This window comes from Equus caballus, chromosome 19 (genome assembly GCF_041296265.1).
Source record: "Equus caballus isolate H_3958 breed thoroughbred chromosome 19, TB-T2T, whole genome shotgun sequence".
Taxonomy (NCBI): Eukaryota; Metazoa; Chordata; class Mammalia; order Perissodactyla; family Equidae; genus Equus; species Equus caballus.
In genome coordinates this window covers 34,794,237-34,810,698 of record NC_091702.1, presented here as the reverse complement: position 1 = coordinate 34,810,698, position 16,462 = coordinate 34,794,237, and the positions used below count along the sequence as shown (strand labels likewise).

At 46.5% G+C, this 16,462-nt stretch overlaps 1 protein-coding gene and 1 long non-coding RNA gene across 3 annotated transcripts; one reads left to right on the top strand and one right to left on the bottom strand.

The window, feature by feature from the left end:
* Nucleotides 1-4,500: 4,500 nt before the first annotated feature.
* Nucleotides 4,501-15,837, bottom strand: AHSG (alpha 2-HS glycoprotein). Of its 2 annotated transcripts, none has more exons than XM_070242680.1 (9): nucleotides 15,060-15,837; nucleotides 13,017-13,090; nucleotides 11,399-11,794; nucleotides 9,064-9,171; nucleotides 8,676-8,760; nucleotides 8,160-8,323; nucleotides 6,836-6,937; nucleotides 5,816-5,899; nucleotides 4,501-5,209 (listed from the first exon to the last, which is right to left on the bottom strand). In XM_070242680.1, the coding sequence occupies exons 3-9, from the start codon at nucleotides 11,609-11,611 to the stop codon at nucleotides 4,874-4,876; spliced, it is 1,092 nt and encodes a 363-aa protein (XP_070098781.1). In that variant the 5' UTR covers nucleotides 11,612-11,794; nucleotides 13,017-13,090; nucleotides 15,060-15,837; the 3' UTR covers nucleotides 4,501-4,873. The 2 variants fall into 2 exon arrangements, with proteins under 2 accessions (XP_070098781.1, XP_005601929.1); XM_005601872.4 differs by having other exon boundaries at nucleotides 13,017-13,237; nucleotides 15,060-15,831.
* LOC138918976 (uncharacterized) lies at nucleotides 9,698-10,555 on the top strand. The gene is made up of 2 exons (XR_011428785.1): nucleotides 9,698-9,822; nucleotides 9,992-10,555. It is a non-coding gene; the product is annotated as an uncharacterized lncRNA (long non-coding RNA).
* Nucleotides 15,838-16,462: the final 625 nt, after the last annotated feature.

Here is a 16,462-nt window from a genome sequence, read left to right as displayed (position 1 = left end):
CAGCAATATTTTATGAAAATGATTATTTAGGAAACTAATGTTAAAAATGCTATATATCATGTAGGTTACATATTCTTCCTTTAAATCTTAAAGACTAAAAAAACAGAATTCAGGTTGTGATGAGTGAAATTTTAATTGCGGGGTGACTCAGTGTTATGAACCAAATGGGAAAGATACAGGGATGGGAGTCAGTTCGGAAAAGAAATGGATCAGTTGAGGTTTGGACATACAAGATAGTTACATTTTGTGATAGTTACATTGCATGATTTTGAATCATGAAAATTTTAAATAATGGGATATTAAAATATCAATAAAGTCTCAGCTTATACATAACACTCTAAATTTGAATTCCCAAATTGTAAAAATTAGCCAAAGATTAAGTATTTTTAAAGCAAGTGCATTGTAAGCCTTGTTTACAGCATTGCTATATGACTGTCCCTTGGAAGAGAACTACCCATCACCCTTTGTCAACATCATGGGGACCACACTTTTTTGCACATGCAGCAAAATTTTGATAAGTGATTTTGATGATCACTATTCTATTATTCTAACATTTACTGTTATTATAGTTGTAAATATTTGTATTATCATAACACCCACCAAATATTGTTAATTGATAGTGGTATTACAAGTACTAAAAAACATACCTGAAATCCAATAACTTTGGAACATGAGTTAGATGTGATTAAAAAGCCACTAAGAAGGCAAGTAAATGAGACATATGCAATGCTATTAATTTAGGAGAGAGCACTCTGCAAAATATTAAAGATGAGATTGAGAAAGTACAGAGCAGCCTTAATGCAAAAATGTGCTGTAAGCGCAGTAGATTTAATAGCTCCATAACTCATCCTAATTTACGTTTATTCTTGGGAAGAAATTTTTCTAGAATATGCACATTTTGAATAATGCTGAGTCTTCAGGTATGCATCTCTTAGATGAAATTAATCACACAGGAAACTGTTCTAGGTGAATTCAATGAGGAGATTCTGGAGACATTTGGAAACACAATGTTGGAAGTCAAGAAAGAGGCCCGAGCTGGAGCGATAAAGTCGGAAGTTATCTGTGTAAGACTGAGAGTTTAAATCATGAGAGAGGATGGACTTGCCAAGCAGAGTACACATGTAAGAGAAGGTGAAGAACATAATCTTCTGAAGCTACCAAATTCAGAAGACAGGAAGAGGCAGCAGAGAGGGAGGGAATTTCCTGAGAACCTAGAAGTTTCCAAGCTTATACTTCTAGCATGTCACTTAATCCTCGCTACAGCCTTGCCAGGCTGTTGTATACACCTGTTTGTACAATGAGGGCAATGAGAAGTGCAAGGTGAAATGTGAAGCAGCTTGGCCCAGGTCACGCAAGTCTGTTGGATTCACTGGTTCCTTGAGAGGCAGGACATCAAGGCATAGGTTAGCCTGAGAGAGAAATCAACGCACTATTTCAAGACAGAGAGGAGAGAAGTTGAGGAAACAAACGAAATGAACCAGTGCCCTCTGCCTCAGTTAATGGCACCACCATCTACCCAGTTTGCAAAGCCATAAATCCAGGAGTTGTCCTTCACCTCTCTCTTTCTCACGCCCACATCAAATCCATCAGCAGGTCCTAGGAGTTCTACCTGCAAATTATATCCTTGTTTTACCACATCCGCTGTCCACCACCTTGGACTAAGGCACACTCTCTCTCCCCTAGAAAGCTCTAGTCACTTTCTGTCCTGTGGCTACTCTTGCCCAGCTACAACCCATTTTCTCTACAGCAACTAACAACGTGAATGCTATTAGCATTTGGGGCATTAATCAATCATTGTTCATTGTTGGGACTTCATTGTTGGGGCTGTTCTGTCCATTTCAGAATGGTTAGCATCCCTAGCCTCTATCTAGAAGCATCTCACATAAATGCCTCCAATTGTTACTTCCAAATGTCCCTCTGGGGGGAAGATGATATAGCTCTACCCCGTCTGACCCCATCCCCAGCTTGAGAATCAAGGAGCCTGAGTGATCTTTTAATGTAAATTGGATCACGTCACTGACCTGCCTAGAACCTTTAGTGGTTTCCCACTGCACTGAGAGTTACATCCTAACTCCCCCGGGAACCTCAAGGCTGTTTATGACCTGGCCCCTTCCACTTCTTCAACCTCATCTTCTACAGCTCTCCTTCTCCTCTAACTTGCTTCATTCCAGCTTCCTTTCTCATCCTTGGCCATATCCACTGATTTCCTGCCTCAAGGCCTCTCTGCCTGCTCTTCCCCGGAATAGGTCCTCTCTTGGCTCTTCTTGAATGGTCTTTCTCTCTTTCTTGGGGCTTAGGCACTAAGGCTGACGTAGACTGCCAGTGGCCATGTGGCTGAGACTGAAGGCGGGCATTGTTGGGAGATGAAGAGAGAGACAGAATGGGACACAGAGAGAGAGAGATGACATCTTTTGAACCCCTAGGTCCAGCTGTGCCTGAGGTAAGACTCATTCATTTGAATTTCCAGTAGACAAAGAGGTAGCACTTTACCCTTTTTACTTAAGCTGCTTCGGGTTGCGCGTCTACCATCTGCCATGGAAAGCACACTGACTAACACTCCCCATGCTCCCTCACAGACACACCTGTGTGTAACAAGGGTGGAAAGTACTGGGTAAAAGGTGCCTTTTCAGGATCCTCTTCCAAGTTCCCTCAAGGAAGGACTAGAATCCTTGGCAGAGCTGTCCAGACCCTCCCATTTCCAGCTCTCCATTAAATATCTTCCCTGCAACCCTGCCCCATCATCTCCTTTCTTTCTTTTTTCTTCCATCTCTTCCTATCCTTTGCCCTAAATACATTCAAGACTCTTCTTTCCTGAAAAAGAAATTTTCCCTCCACCCAGTTATTCTTTTAGATTACATCCTCTCTCTCCTATCCTTCACCATCAAACCGCTTCAAAGAGGGAATACATGCGCCCCTCCGCTTCCTTATCATAGACCACCAGTCAACCCTCTGCAACCAGGCCTTTCTACTCATCCTTCTATTGAAAATGCATCTGCCAGAGGTCACCATGACCTCCAAGTCAGTCAGCTAACCCCACGGCCTTTTCTTGGTCCTCATTCTCATTGCTCTTTCTGCAGCATTTAGCCCAGCTGACCATACCTCATCTTCCTTGACTTCTGAGATACCTAGTGGTTTGCCCATTTTCCTTGCCATTCCTCTGGTTACTGGAATACTGGCAAAACCTCTAGACAAGAGTGATGAGTGTCGCTGGTGGGAATGCAAACTGGTGCAGCTATTATGGAAAACAGTATGGAGATTCCTCAAAAAACTAAAAATAGAACTACCATAAGACCCAGATATCCCACTACTGGGTATCGACCCAAACAACTTGAAATCAACAGTCCAAAGTAACATATGCACCCCTATGTTCATTGCATCACTATTCACAATAGCCAAGACATAGAAACAATCCAAGTGCCTGTCGACCGATGATTGGATAAAGAAGATGTGGTATATTTGTACAGTGAAACACTACTCAGCCAGAGAAAAAGACAAAATCATCCCATTTGCAACAACATGGATGGACCTGGAGGGAATTATGCTAAGCAAAATAAGCCAGACTGAGAGAGACACCAGATGATTTCACTTGTATGTGGAATATAAACAAGCATACGGACCAAGAAAATATTTGAGTGGTTATGAGGGGAAGAGGGTTGGGATGTGGACACAGCGGGTGAAGGGGAGCACCTACGTGGTGACAGACAAGAAATAACGTACAGCTGAAATTTCACAATGATGTAAACTATTATGAACTCAAATAAAAACAAAACAAAAAAAGAGTGATGAGTGTCAATGCTTGATTCAATCTCCTTGGTTCAAGCGAAGCCACTCAACGGGTTACTAGTTCTACTCCTTTAAAATTCCATCCGAAAGGACCCCTCTTAAGTGATGGGTTGCTCAGAACAACCCAGTGCTAGTAGACCAAAATTGAAATAGTCTAGGCACTATTCTATAATAAAAAATGTTTCTTCCTTTATGCTATCTGAACACTTGAATGCTGTCTACAAACGTCCACTGGATTTACCTGTCTAGATATTCCTCCTCTATTCATACTATAAACTAGAGCTTTAACGTAAGGCCTTAAAATGGACTAGCTAGAAAGACCAACCCTTCAATATAAAATGAAGTGTCTATAGTACAATCAACAGTTATTTTAAACATAAATAATGAATAGATATAATTAAAGTGAGGTTCCCGTGTTACCAATCTCTCCTTACCTGGGTATTGGGGAAAACCAATAGTGGGTTTGTCTGTACAAAGTTCAGGCATTTTGTCCTCCTTTATTAATATTTTCCGTCCCTTATGAAATGAAAAGAATTATTTTCTCCTAAGGAAATGGGGACATCGTATGGGTCATGAGCAGTAGTAATAGAGCAGAGTTTTGTTCTATTTTGTTTCTATTTTTACTTTGATTTTGCTTAGGGACGCTTGTGGTGTGGTTTTTGGGAAGACAGACCACTCATGTGAGTGTGGATGAAGTGCGTAATAATCAGGACCACATTTCAGCTCAGAACCTTCTTTATTAAGGAAGGTCCTTCAGGCACTTTGATTAACAAGCACATATAAGCTTGGCAAGAGCACCTCTGAAAGTCATAGTTCTAATTGTTTTCGTGAGGTCAAAAGAAGGCAGAGAATACAGTGGTGGCTGCTTAGCATCAAAACAAGGACAATCAAGTCGCTGGCAAACATAACCATCACCCGCTCTGCTTCCGTCCTCTGAAGAACGAAGAGAACTTGGGAGTCAAGACTTGCTATTAATCAAGACCACGTGGAGAACTTGCTTTGTCAGCAGACAGGGCCCCCACCACACCCAGACGTGGACAAAACGGTGGCTGTGTTCTCTGTGCCAAACCTTCTCATCTCTGACCTTCACCTAGATCTTGAAGTATCTGATTCTCCCCGGGCAAGGGCGGACCACTGGACCGGCGGCAGCAGCAGTGTTAGGATGTGCCACCTTGGGTGGCTTCTCCACGTGGAATGCTTCTCCTGAGGCGGACTCCCCTGAGCCCACACCCGCAAAGGCGTGGCGTAGGTCATAGTGTGCCCGGTGCACTGGCGGGGGGAGCTGGGAAGCTGCCACCACCACAGGTCCCACCACCAGGGAAGCTACAGGCAGGTCAGCTGGAGAAGGTGCAGGCGTAACTGCGTCTGCCACAGGGCCGGGCACCCCCACATCAGGGCCGTCTGGCTGGGGCAGCAGGACCACGGGCTGGAGAAAGACCCATTTCCTTAGGTTAGCTACATTTCTTCTCCCAGACAAGGACACCCATGCTTCTGGGTGGAACCCCACCCAACTTGCTCCCAGTAATAACTTTTATTTGCAAGGAATCTGGCAAAAAAGAACCACCTAGATGCAAAGGATTGTCATCAGAGCTACAGGGCTGGGGTAACTGGCCCCGTTTCTCATCAATTCTCCTGAGGATGGTGGACTCACACACACAACCTATGAACAAAAGCACCCCATCTTATGGCTAACCTTCACCAGCAGTGTCACCCTCTTGGTCATCTATACCTGCAGCCACCGGGAGATGCCAGGCAGATCTGGCCACATGGTCTCTGGAACTCAGAAAACCACTCCCACCTCCCACAAATGAAAAGCTGGCTTTGTCAACTACACATTAGGGTGGTTCTGCCCTGTAGTCACTAGTTTGTGGCAGGAGAAGGCATGGCTGAAATAGTCCTTCCATTCGTGGATGAGTCCACATACTCCAGTGCTGTTTATACTGTGGGATTCAGAAGGACAGGGCAGCAACCGCCCTGTGGTTACTAATGCACTGCATAAAGGTGAGGGCGAGAATACCCATGGCGCCGTTACCTGTGTTTGGAACACCGTGCAGGTCACAGCAACATCTTCCCCACCAACCTTCTCTGTGAGTGTCGCCTTACAGAAGCCATATTGCTGTCCACAAAAAGGGAGGAATTATTTGAACTGGTTCAAAAAAGTAGATTTCTCCCTCAGTTTCACCGATACGCCAATATGTCAAAGAAAAAAACCTCAAATTCCTAATTCCGTTTTTTTAAAAAAATACCTTCTTCCTAAAGTTTACAGTTTCTGCTTATAGAATATATACAACACATACCTCCACATAGAATGTAGAAAATACAGAAATGCTGTGAGACTGGGAGAATCACCCACAATCCCAGAAATGCTGGTGACCCAGGAGAACTTCCACTAACATCCATGTATTTCTTTCTTCTTTTTAAACACTATGGTGACATTTATAAATTGAGATATTGTGTCTATACTATTTTGCAGCCTATGTTTTTCATTTACTATATAATACGACAGCATTTTCTTATATCGTTCATTATTCTTTGAAGGCATAACTTTTAGTGTCTGCATAATTTTCTGTTTACCAATGTGCCATATTTTAGTCAATGACTTGCAGTTGTTGGACATTCAGATCTTTTTGGGGTCATTTTGTATCTATAATAAATCTTTGTAGATATGTTTCTGTCAAACATCTCTGATGTTCTCTTTAAATTCCTGGAAGTGAACATTACTGGCTCAAGGGCTTGAAAGATTTCGCATCAGAGGTATATCTAGAAATTCTACACTTCACACTCCCAGCAGCTGGGCATGACTGGCTTAACTAGGAAGCAGCCTCTGTCTTTCTCCTAACTCCAGGGGCCTCCAGTGGGCGAGAGGATTTGGCGACAGCTTTTAAGGGGGGGGGATGGTGACACCCCCGAGGAAGGCCTGGCATGACCCATCCTCACAGGGAGTGGGTATTTTGCACTGTTATCTCTTTTCCGCAGCCCCAAGACACTAACTTGGTCTACGGAAGTGTGCTCTATGACCAGCTTTGCTGTCCCCAGGGCCTGGCCCGCTCACCTTTTCCGCCAGCAGGTTGCACTTGGCTGGGTCTATGACCTCTTTAGCAACACAGTCAGTGGCAGCTACTGCAAACTCCACATGGACGGAAACTGGAAGAGGCTGATGAGAACAAATGAAAATGTTCGTGAGGCAACACGATTTAGCATGAAAAAGGCAGGGAGGGAGAAGCTGGAGGGAGGTAGCGAGGGCCACGGCCTTGCACTTGCACACTCCAGGGAGCACCATTCACCTAGACCACACTGTGCAGCCAGGAAGCAGGCCAATGGCTTACACACGGCCGTTATTGTGGCGTTGTGAACTGAAGTGCTTTATAGAGAGGTCAGCGTGGGGTCCTTCCTGAAGGAGGTGCAGGTAGCCAGCGCCCATCATTCAGGGCAGAGGTGAGTTTTCAAACAGGAAGCAGGAACCCAGAGGGCTGACATTACACTGACCTGAGTGGGAACCCTGCCTTCCCCCAGCCTCCCCTTGTGGGGCTGCACTTTGAGACCCAAGGTTCGGCTTACTCCTAGACAGGGTGGGGAAGTAGAGAGATGACTACCTCTCCCACTTATTGTATAGAGCAGACGCAAATGAAAAATATAAGTTAAAGTATGGAAGATACTTGTGCTTTTCTTTCTTCTAGGGCATATGGACACCTGGGGCATATGGACACCTCCAGTGATAAAATACCTGTTATTTGGTGTAGTCTGGGGTGCGGGTGTTCTGAGAATCACATATTCCATCCAGTTAATACAATTATCACCTATACGACGCATTTCCAAGTGTGCCATGACTGGTATCGGGAATACCAGTTTTCTTAAATATTAGAATTCTGTTGCATTCAACCGTGCGGAACTATCCACAGTACAATGAGATTTTTTTCAGTGATTCGAAAGGCATTTTAGGATCCCGGGTGTGCTTATCTGTGTTAGCAGGCTCTGTAAGTAGGCTCGTGCCTTTATAAGACTCAATGATGAGAGTGCTACAGATGTGCAGTGGTGATGGGTGAGAAAGACGCAGAGACCCGTGAATTTACAATAAGCCCTTCCGGAAAATTTGGGCGCCCACACCAGCTGAACGCAGCCCCGGTGTTAACTAGAACTGGCGGAATGTGTAAGGTTAAGAGTGACTCAGCATGGAGGAGACCTGGGGGTTCTTTGGGTCCTCATGACACTCCGGGTCCTCATACCCCTCAGGGCCCTTTCAATCCCTTTTCTCCCACCACCTTCCTTGTCCTCCCCCTCCTGCTTCTGCACCTGCTCTGTCCATCACCCCTGCTTCACCACGTACATTCCCGAAGGGCCACCGAACTGCCCAATCTGTCCAAAGGGCTCAGTCTTACCACAAGTTGAGCCCGAGAAATTTCCACAAGCTGAAAATAGGAGCCATTATTCTGAGCGTTGAAGGCGGCCAGCGCAGCCTCCACGGCGTGCACCACCCTGGTGTCGTTAAGCGGGGCCAGCAGGGGGCAGTCTAGGCACACCTTGCGCACGTCCTCGGCCGAGTCTGCGCTCAGAAAGAAAAAACCAGGATCCGGGTTGTAATTCTCCAGGGCATTCGCTCCAGCTCAGCTTCTTTAGAAAGGGCTAAGACATGCTCCAAATGGCTTCTGACTAAACCTTCAGGGAGCTCCTGTCACGCCGACGTTTCTGCAGGAGTCCCCTCTCATCAAGGGGCAATTTTCATCTCCAATGAGAACGACTTAAAAAAGAGTTTCAAAATCCCCAAACCCAGCTAATTCGGCCTCTCCTTTTCCTCACCAACAAAGCGGCTAGAACTACTTATCTTGAAAATAATTCCGGTTTCCTCCTCACTCTCTCTACAAGGTAAAAATAAGAATGATAATAATCATCTCTACCTGGGCTGGATTTACATTTTACAAACGACACGGAAAACTGGCCGTTCTGTTTGAGCAGTCGGACGTCACAGTCTCCTTCCACAGCCTGAAGAAAGAAACCCAGAGTGAGGGCCCCGGAGGAGGGCTGGGTCCCTCAGGCACGGTTGTCCAAGGTGAGCCCCTTCACTGGGTGACACTGAAAGGTTACACTCTCTGGTTTCGGGGAGGGCTACAGCAAGCAGGTTGAACCGTTGTAAAAATCAGCCCCACAGAAGGTGGCATTAAATGGCAGTTTTAGAAGCTGCACACTGGCTTGTCATGAGGGCAGTCTGGGAAGCTGGATAAAATGGGCCGGCTTTTTGCAGAACCACTGTGGAACTGGCTGGGGCACCCTAAGAGGGGCACTCACGTGCTGGGTCAGCTGCCTCACGGAGCAGTTTGCCAAGGGCGTGGGGTCCAGTGCATGGCAGGTGGTTTCCAGCGTGTCTATTTCAAGCTTAAACGACTCTCCCGTGGGCTGTTGTGGAGACAGAATGAAGAGGTGAGCAGCCTGTTCCCCTGATCCTGTTGAGTGGACCAAATTGTGAGCCCCCTTGGGCTTGAACGCACCCCCTGTGGGAGAGGTGAGGGAAAAGTCATTCCTGCTGGACGTCTGCAACTCCACCTAGCTCTGGCCTGGCCAGTGGACAGGAAATGACCAGGGCTTCTCTGGTCTTCCTCAGCGGACTGGGCAAGTGCTAAATTGTGTTCACGAGGAGGAAGAGGGCATGGGCTTGCACAGGTGGATGGGACCACAGTCATCACTCTGAGCTTTATCTGGAAGCTAAAAGTGAGGGTCGATATTTACTTAATTTATAAAATTCCACCCTTCAAGCAGTGCTTTGAAAAAATCAGCTTTGGGGTTTTCCCAGTCAAGCAGCCAAGAAGGTGGTGTAGGATCAAACCTTATTGTCACTTCCTTATCTTTTCTATCTCTACTTCTTTCTTCCTTCCCTCTCATCATCTACTTTCCTTACTTCCGCATTTTCTTTTCCTTCCTAAAGGGCTAGTTGTCCTTGGCTTTTTGTCTTTCGGCTTGTAGATGCCAGGATGCCAAGTTGCTGCTCTCTGCTGCCCCCTGCTGGAAATCAAAGGGAAGAGCGAGCCTCCCTCTGACACTGAGGAAGCAGTTAAGTCGCCAGTATAGACGGGAAGGAGGGGTGGGGTGGGGCGGGGCGGCGGTGAGAAGGGAGCTTGTATACTCCTTGGAGTTGTTCCTGCCAGTTCACCTCTTTCTGTATCCTTCCTTCAAAGCCCAGAAAATCCAGAAGGTACAAGTATGCCTGTTTTTCTTTCAGCCCAGCTCTGCTTGCCTCTCATTTCCCTTCTGCCTGACTCACTCGTGCCTGAAGCCTCGAATCTCCTCTCCTGGAGGAAGCTGTGTTTTACGCTGTGCAGATGTGCTCAAGTTAAGATGTGCTTAACTTCCTGAAGACTCAGAGCTGCAGTGAATAGGAGCCGGCTACTTCTGAGTGTCTCCAGAAAGCAACTCTCAAGCTCTGCCATTAGTGAAAATCGCAGTGTCCCCTCGTTACCTTTCCTTCAAACATGCCCGTTGGGTTGATTTTCCCTGAAGGGATCGCTGAGTCCTCTGAACCACCGACGTACTTCGGTCTGGTTGCAGCACTCCTAAAATGCACCTGGGACAATCCTGATTTCAAATATCTTGTCTCACTTGCACTTGTGGGTGCAAACTATGTCCTTCTCACCTTTGTATTAGGTTGAACCGTTAAAATGCCCATATCTGACTGCTTTTAATATGCAAAAATGGCCATTTCTTATGGTTCAACCTAATGTCGCCCATAGCACCTGACACTGCTTCTTGCTCACAAAAGGCTTGAAATAAATGTTTGCTGAAAGAATTATCCTCCATCAGATATAAAATCTAATTTCAACATAGGCAGCAGACAGATGCCTTTTCCCCACCTGTCCAAAACTCTCCACCGACCCCGAGGCATAATTTTCACCTTGATCTTCATTGTCCCTGGCTTCAGACTGCATTGGTTTCCTGTCTAGTGTGTGGGGAAGTGAATCCTGTTCATGCCAAGACTTCCCTCTGAGATGTGGGTGCCTCTCTTTGGAAGGCAGCTTGTGTAGAACAGGCCTGGAATCAAACGCCAGCTTAATGCTTAGTAAATATGTGACCTTGAGCAAAAGAATGCCCTCATTTGTCAGAGCAGTGGCTTCCTCTTATGTAAGACAAAGATAATACCTACCACACAGGTCGAGGGGTGGGAGGGGTTAAGGAGATGATGTATGTGAGGGGGCTTGGCACATAGTAGGCAATTGTCAAATGCTCGTTTCATTCACTCTCAATCTTCATCCAGAGAAACGGAGGCAAAGAAAGATAAGTGGTTTCTAGTCAGTGGCCATTTGGCAACTGGAATCCAGGCTCTTAGGGCCTCGTTTTTCTAGCAAGCCACACTTTCTACCTGGGATCTTCAAATACCATTCAAAGCCTTTTCTCCTCCTACACACCTCCCCACAGCCCCCCACACCCCACCCAGCGCCCTCCTTGAGACCCATGACTATGCACGGATTGTCTCCACTCTTGTCCTCCCCCTTCCCCTCCCTCAGTCCTGGGAAGAAATCAGAGAGTATGCCCATCTGCCGTTTCATTTGTGCTGGGAGATGTGATCTTTTGAGACACCCAGTTGAGCCCCGCGCACAGGTTCTTTCAACTCATGCACAGCAGGTTCACTTACCTGAGCCCACACCTGCACTTTGTCAATTTGGTTCAAGACGTGCTTGTAGCCCTGATGAATGTGGCTGTTGATGTAGTCCACAGCCAACAGGGCTGCTTGCTCTGTTTCGGGGTCATCACAGTTCAGTTGCCTGTAAGCCGGACTTAGGCCATTTGGGAGAGAGAGGCAGTGGCAGAGCTGAGCCAGGCAAAAGAGCAGGACGAAGGACTTCATGGCTGCCCCAGAGAGGTGTGGGCAGGTGGCTGGAGGCTTCGGGACCAACCCAGGTGCTCTGCTGGGAAAGGTAGGCTGATGGAGGGGCTGAGGGCTTTATCTGCTGGAGCCCGCCAGAGGAATTGCATAAGGATGTGGGATGATTTCTGGTCTGGTTCCAAAACGACCTCTGCAAACATCAGCCTTGGAAAAACAAACAGGTTAGGACATCGCTGGTCCCCAAGAAATCTGCCAAAGTTAATGCTGCTGGGGGCGGGGGCGGGGGGAGATGCTCCAAAGTCAGCCAGAACGTGGTCACAACAGCAAAGAGAGGAGGCAGCTGAGGGGACGAGGTGTGCACCGAGGAGAGGAGAGGCCAGCACAGCTGGCCCTGGAGTGCTGTGGGTTTGGCTGTAGAGGGAATGCCCTCTATTGTGATCTGAGCACGGCCTGGGGTCTGTGAGGGGAAAGGGGGATACTCAGCAATTTGATCAAGTCCTCTAATGTCAGGGAGGATTGTCTCCTCCAAGAGGGGCCCTGGAGGAAGGACAAGGCCTACAGCATAGCAAAGGTACACGTGTTCTAGAGTAAGGAGGGAGAGCTGCAGGAGAGGTCAAGATCTTGGGTAACATCCTTGGCGATAAGAAGGAAGGGAGATATTTCTGCCTACAGTGGGGTATGGGGGTGAGAGGAGGGGGTTCCTGCCAAAGGGCCAGGGAGAGCATGGCCCACAGAGCAGTGTGGGGTTCCCTGCTCCCTTGTCATCTTTTCTCCAGACTTTATCACCAGGCCCTGCACTGACCGGCGCTGACCTGGGTCTCCTGGGGGGCTGTGATTGGCACCAGTGGCCCTGTGCCCCCAGCCAGTGCACAGGTGCAGCAGAGGGGAGCCATGGTCTAGTAGCCACTCACTTGGCAAAGCTCTGAGTTTGAGCCCCACACCGCAGGCCGACATGCTGCAGGGGCAGCTGGGGACACAAATACCTCCTAAATGCCCTTCGCAGCCATAGCAGAATTAGAGTGAGTCTTTCTGATGGGATCATGGGGCCACCGTGTTGGTTCCAGGCACTGCCCTTGACAATGCCATGGGTGACCTCTAAGAAGGGTGGGCAGGCTAGCGAGGGGCTTGGAAAATATCGTACAATGACCTGGCTTGGTTTAGGCTGGAGCAATGAAGCCTTAACATGGTGACCAACGTGTTCTTCAAATATTTAGAGGTCATCATTGTGTGTGGGTGGATTTGTTCTGTTTTTTGATATTGCTTCAGAGAACAAAACTTGGTTTAAAAAAAAGAGGGGGTCTTCTACAGGGAAGCTCAATAATATTCATTTGTGGGGGTAGGGAGGGAAGTTGAGGGGGCTGTGGTGGGGCAGAGAAGGTAGATAGTTGTAAGGACAATTATCATAATTACTCCCAGCTGCACTTACCCTCATACAGAATCCTAGTGACAGGCTCAGGAGTGTCAGGACTCCAGGTTCTCTCTGAGACGGGGGTCCTGGCTCTTAGAGACACAAAACAAGCTGTGGTCACCTAGCAGGGTGACCCTCAGAATCAAAGGTGACTTCCCATCAGCCTTATGCCCCATTTTCTTCCAGGCCTTGACTCATGAGCAACTTTTTGTGGATGCTGTGCTTTTCTTCTAAATAATCTTTTAAAATACAAAACAGGGTCATTACTAAAAATTTGAGAATTCTAAAAATCATATGCCATGAGTATATATTTCATCTGTCATAAGCTCAGGTGTATAAAATATCACTTTACTTTTTAGAACACAATTGAATTTCTGACTCTGAGTCCTGTTTTGTGAAAATATAATCCAGTCACTTCTGGGCAACCTGATCTTTCAGACACTTCCGTTGAAACCCAGTTCCATTTAGGATTATTTGCCCCTTATGCTTCTTCTCCCCGCTGGGGTTAGAAGAAAGCCTGAAGTGGGCAGGGAGTGACCTATGCAAATACCAGCTTAGTCAAGGGCAGAAAGGGGTGCCCACCTTTGCCTTGTGCTGCAAGTGTCTGGGCTGGCACTGCCTGCCAGGTAACCTGTCTCAGCTGGTGCTCAGGCACATCCAGCTGGCACGTCCACCTCTGAGCTAATGTCCTGCTTGACCCATCTAACCTGTTGCAAGACAGTCCTCCTGCACCCTCTGATCAAGGGTCCCCTTATCTCAGCTGTGGGACCCTTTCTAGACCACAAGCTTCTCTCAGCTAAGGGCTACCCTTTCCTTTAAGCTTGGGAAAATTTGGCTGCTGTGCCCATCCAAGGTGTGGGGGCTTCATGAAGCTGCCTTCAACCTCCTGTCTGCCTAGACACCCCTGCAGCCAGGGCCCCTCCACGGCTCTGGTGCCACCCTGTTACTGAGGGGGCTTCTCCCCACGATGTGATGCATCTCCCTGTGCTACCCGTGCGCCACTTCCCCTCACCCTACCTGTGAAGTGAGGTTGGGCTCTTCTCTGCTCTGGGATTCCCACCTACACTGTTCTGGGGGTAGTTCTACTGCCATCCTGAGGGGGGGCAGGGAGGAAAAAAAGTTCTGTTCATTCATCCTTTCTGATCATTTCTGTCTTGCACTTGGAGCATTTCTTTTGGTATCTTTGTTCCTGGGTCTTCCATGGGGGACAATTTCTAAAGCACAAGGTATTTTCTTGTTTCGCTCATGCTAGGAAACCAAAGCAGGTAGTAAAGAGCAATTAATGTCTCACCTATCGTCCTGCCACATATAAACAGGAAAACAAAATGCATCCACAACCTCATCACTGAGAGACAAACAGTGTTAATATTTTGGTGCATTTCCTTCTTGTCTTTTTTTTTCTATGCAAGGAATTATTTTCATATAATTTAGATCATACTGCACATACAACTTTGTATTCTCCTTTTTTTCATTTAATGTTGTAACTTGGATATTTTCCCATGTGATTAAATAGACTTAAGAAAACATGCTTCTAATGACTACTTATGATCCTATTGTGTGTATCATTATTTGTTTAACCATTCTTTTATTGTGGACAGTTTATTCTCAGTTGATCGCTATCATAAACAAAGCTTCAGTTAAATTTTTTATTCAGGAATCTTTGTCTGTCTAGTTTTTTTTTCAGGATAGATTCATAGTGAAATTTTTGATTCAAATGATTTGCACATTTTTAAAGTTCTTAATTTCTCTGGCCAAATTGCCTCAGAAAGGCTGTACCAATTTCTACCCCTCCCTCCCGTATAATTGGTGTGTGATGCCAGCTCAGCTGTCATCTCATTTCCTCTGCTACTGATTCCATGCTGACTTTTGTTGGAACTTAGATGTGAGAAAATCATCAGAACTCTTTTTAAATGTATTTTATGAATATCTTTGGCGTTATCTCAACTACTCCACACATCTAATACCTACAAGCTAAAATAACTTTGGTGTCAAGCTGAATAAAGTGGCCCCTTACGTAAATTTTTTCGGTTTCCTTAGAAAGAAATGTTGCCATTTACTTACTGACAATGAAGAAGAAAATAGATGATATTTTGGTATGTTTTCCAAGAGAGCTGTAGCAAAGGGCGCCAAAGGGAGACTATAGGTATTTCACTGTGCCTGATGGCACCAATTTCAAACTTTGAAAGATTTTCACATGCTGACTGCGTTTACTCGTGGGTGATCTTGGGTCAGATTCATCCACCTGGCTCCAGCTTCTTTGCATGCCAATAGGCATTGACTTCATTTTCTGGTCATTCGTCTCACTATTTTAATCATTTTTCTGTGAATTTTTGTTTAAGTCCCATATCACTGCATTAAAACAATACTCTTTCCGTTCGCTAACTACGTCTGGTAGTGTACTGAAGCTGTCAGGCGCTTGTTAGAGCTGGTTGAGGAGAGCAGGCCCAAAGATCTGAGGAGCATAAGAGGATCAACAACCTCCAGGAGATGGCAGCAGGGCGCTGGGCGGTGCTTGCTGCATGGAGCCCCCATGCGGCTGATGGCGGAGTTCTCAAGATGGCAGCTGAGGATGGCACTAGGTCTTCCAAAACCGTCAATAGGCCTCTCCATTAGGGCAGTGATGCATTTGAACCATTCCAAGGCAGAATTCAGTGTTTCTAGTTGCCAGTCGGGAGCCAGGACAAGAAGGATCTCGGCAAGCTCTGCGTCAGAGTTGCTGGGGGTTGGTTCTGTCGGGGCTCTGCCAGTGGACACGGGTCTCGGAGAGAAAGGATAAAGCTGGAAGGGGGTAAGATATCAAGTCAGGCAGTGAGAGCTAGAAACCCAGCCTCTCACAAAACATGACATGAACACATGGACGTCACTAAAAGCCAGAGGAACAATTGGTTTTCGCAGGGAGGAAGTGGCAGTGGTTGGTGTTTAAATCTTTTGGGCTGGATTCCTGGCTCTGCCCTTTCTGATACTTAAAGGGCCTAGGCCCCAAGAGGCCGAGAATTAATTTCTGAAAGCTTGGTGCTTATTCATTCATATGGGTATTTATTGAACACCTACTATCTGTGATGTTAGGTGCCTGGACACAGAGTGATGAGAAGACACCGACTTTCGTGAAGGAGCTTACCTTGACTCATGTTGCCCAGCTACATCTGGTCAGCCAAGATCTGTGTGTTACTATAAGAAATTATGATAATGTTTGTCCTGTAAAGACAGATTGGGATTTATTTTTCCAAGGTGAAACATTGGTCAAGGGAATGTAAATCACCCTTGTCCAAGGACCCATCAGGTTTCTTGTGAAGGTAACTTAGCACCAGTTGCCCTGGAAATAATTTGGAAGAGCCCTTTGTACTCAGGGACAATGCACCAAAGTTAAGAGATGTGGGCCTGACCACAGTGGCAAAAATTATTAAACCACAGTGATTGGAAGTGGTTACTCCTTTTCTCTGGGTGGAGAAAGGGTTTGGCAAGCT

Excerpts from the sequence above, each read along its gene's own strand:
- AHSG (XM_070242680.1), bottom strand. The coding sequence starts at position 11,611 with ATGAAGTCCTTCGTCCTGCTCTTTTGCCTGGCTCAGCTCTGCCACTGC. Across the intron at positions 8,324-8,675 it reads AAAATGTAAATCCAGCCCAG|ACTCGGCCGAGGACGTGCGC; the intron begins GTAGAGATGATT and ends TTCTGAGCGCAG. Across the intron at positions 5,210-5,815 it reads GCACGGTGTTCCAAACACAG|CCCGTGGTCCTGCTGCCCCA; the intron begins GTAACGGCGCCA and ends GTCTTTCTCCAG.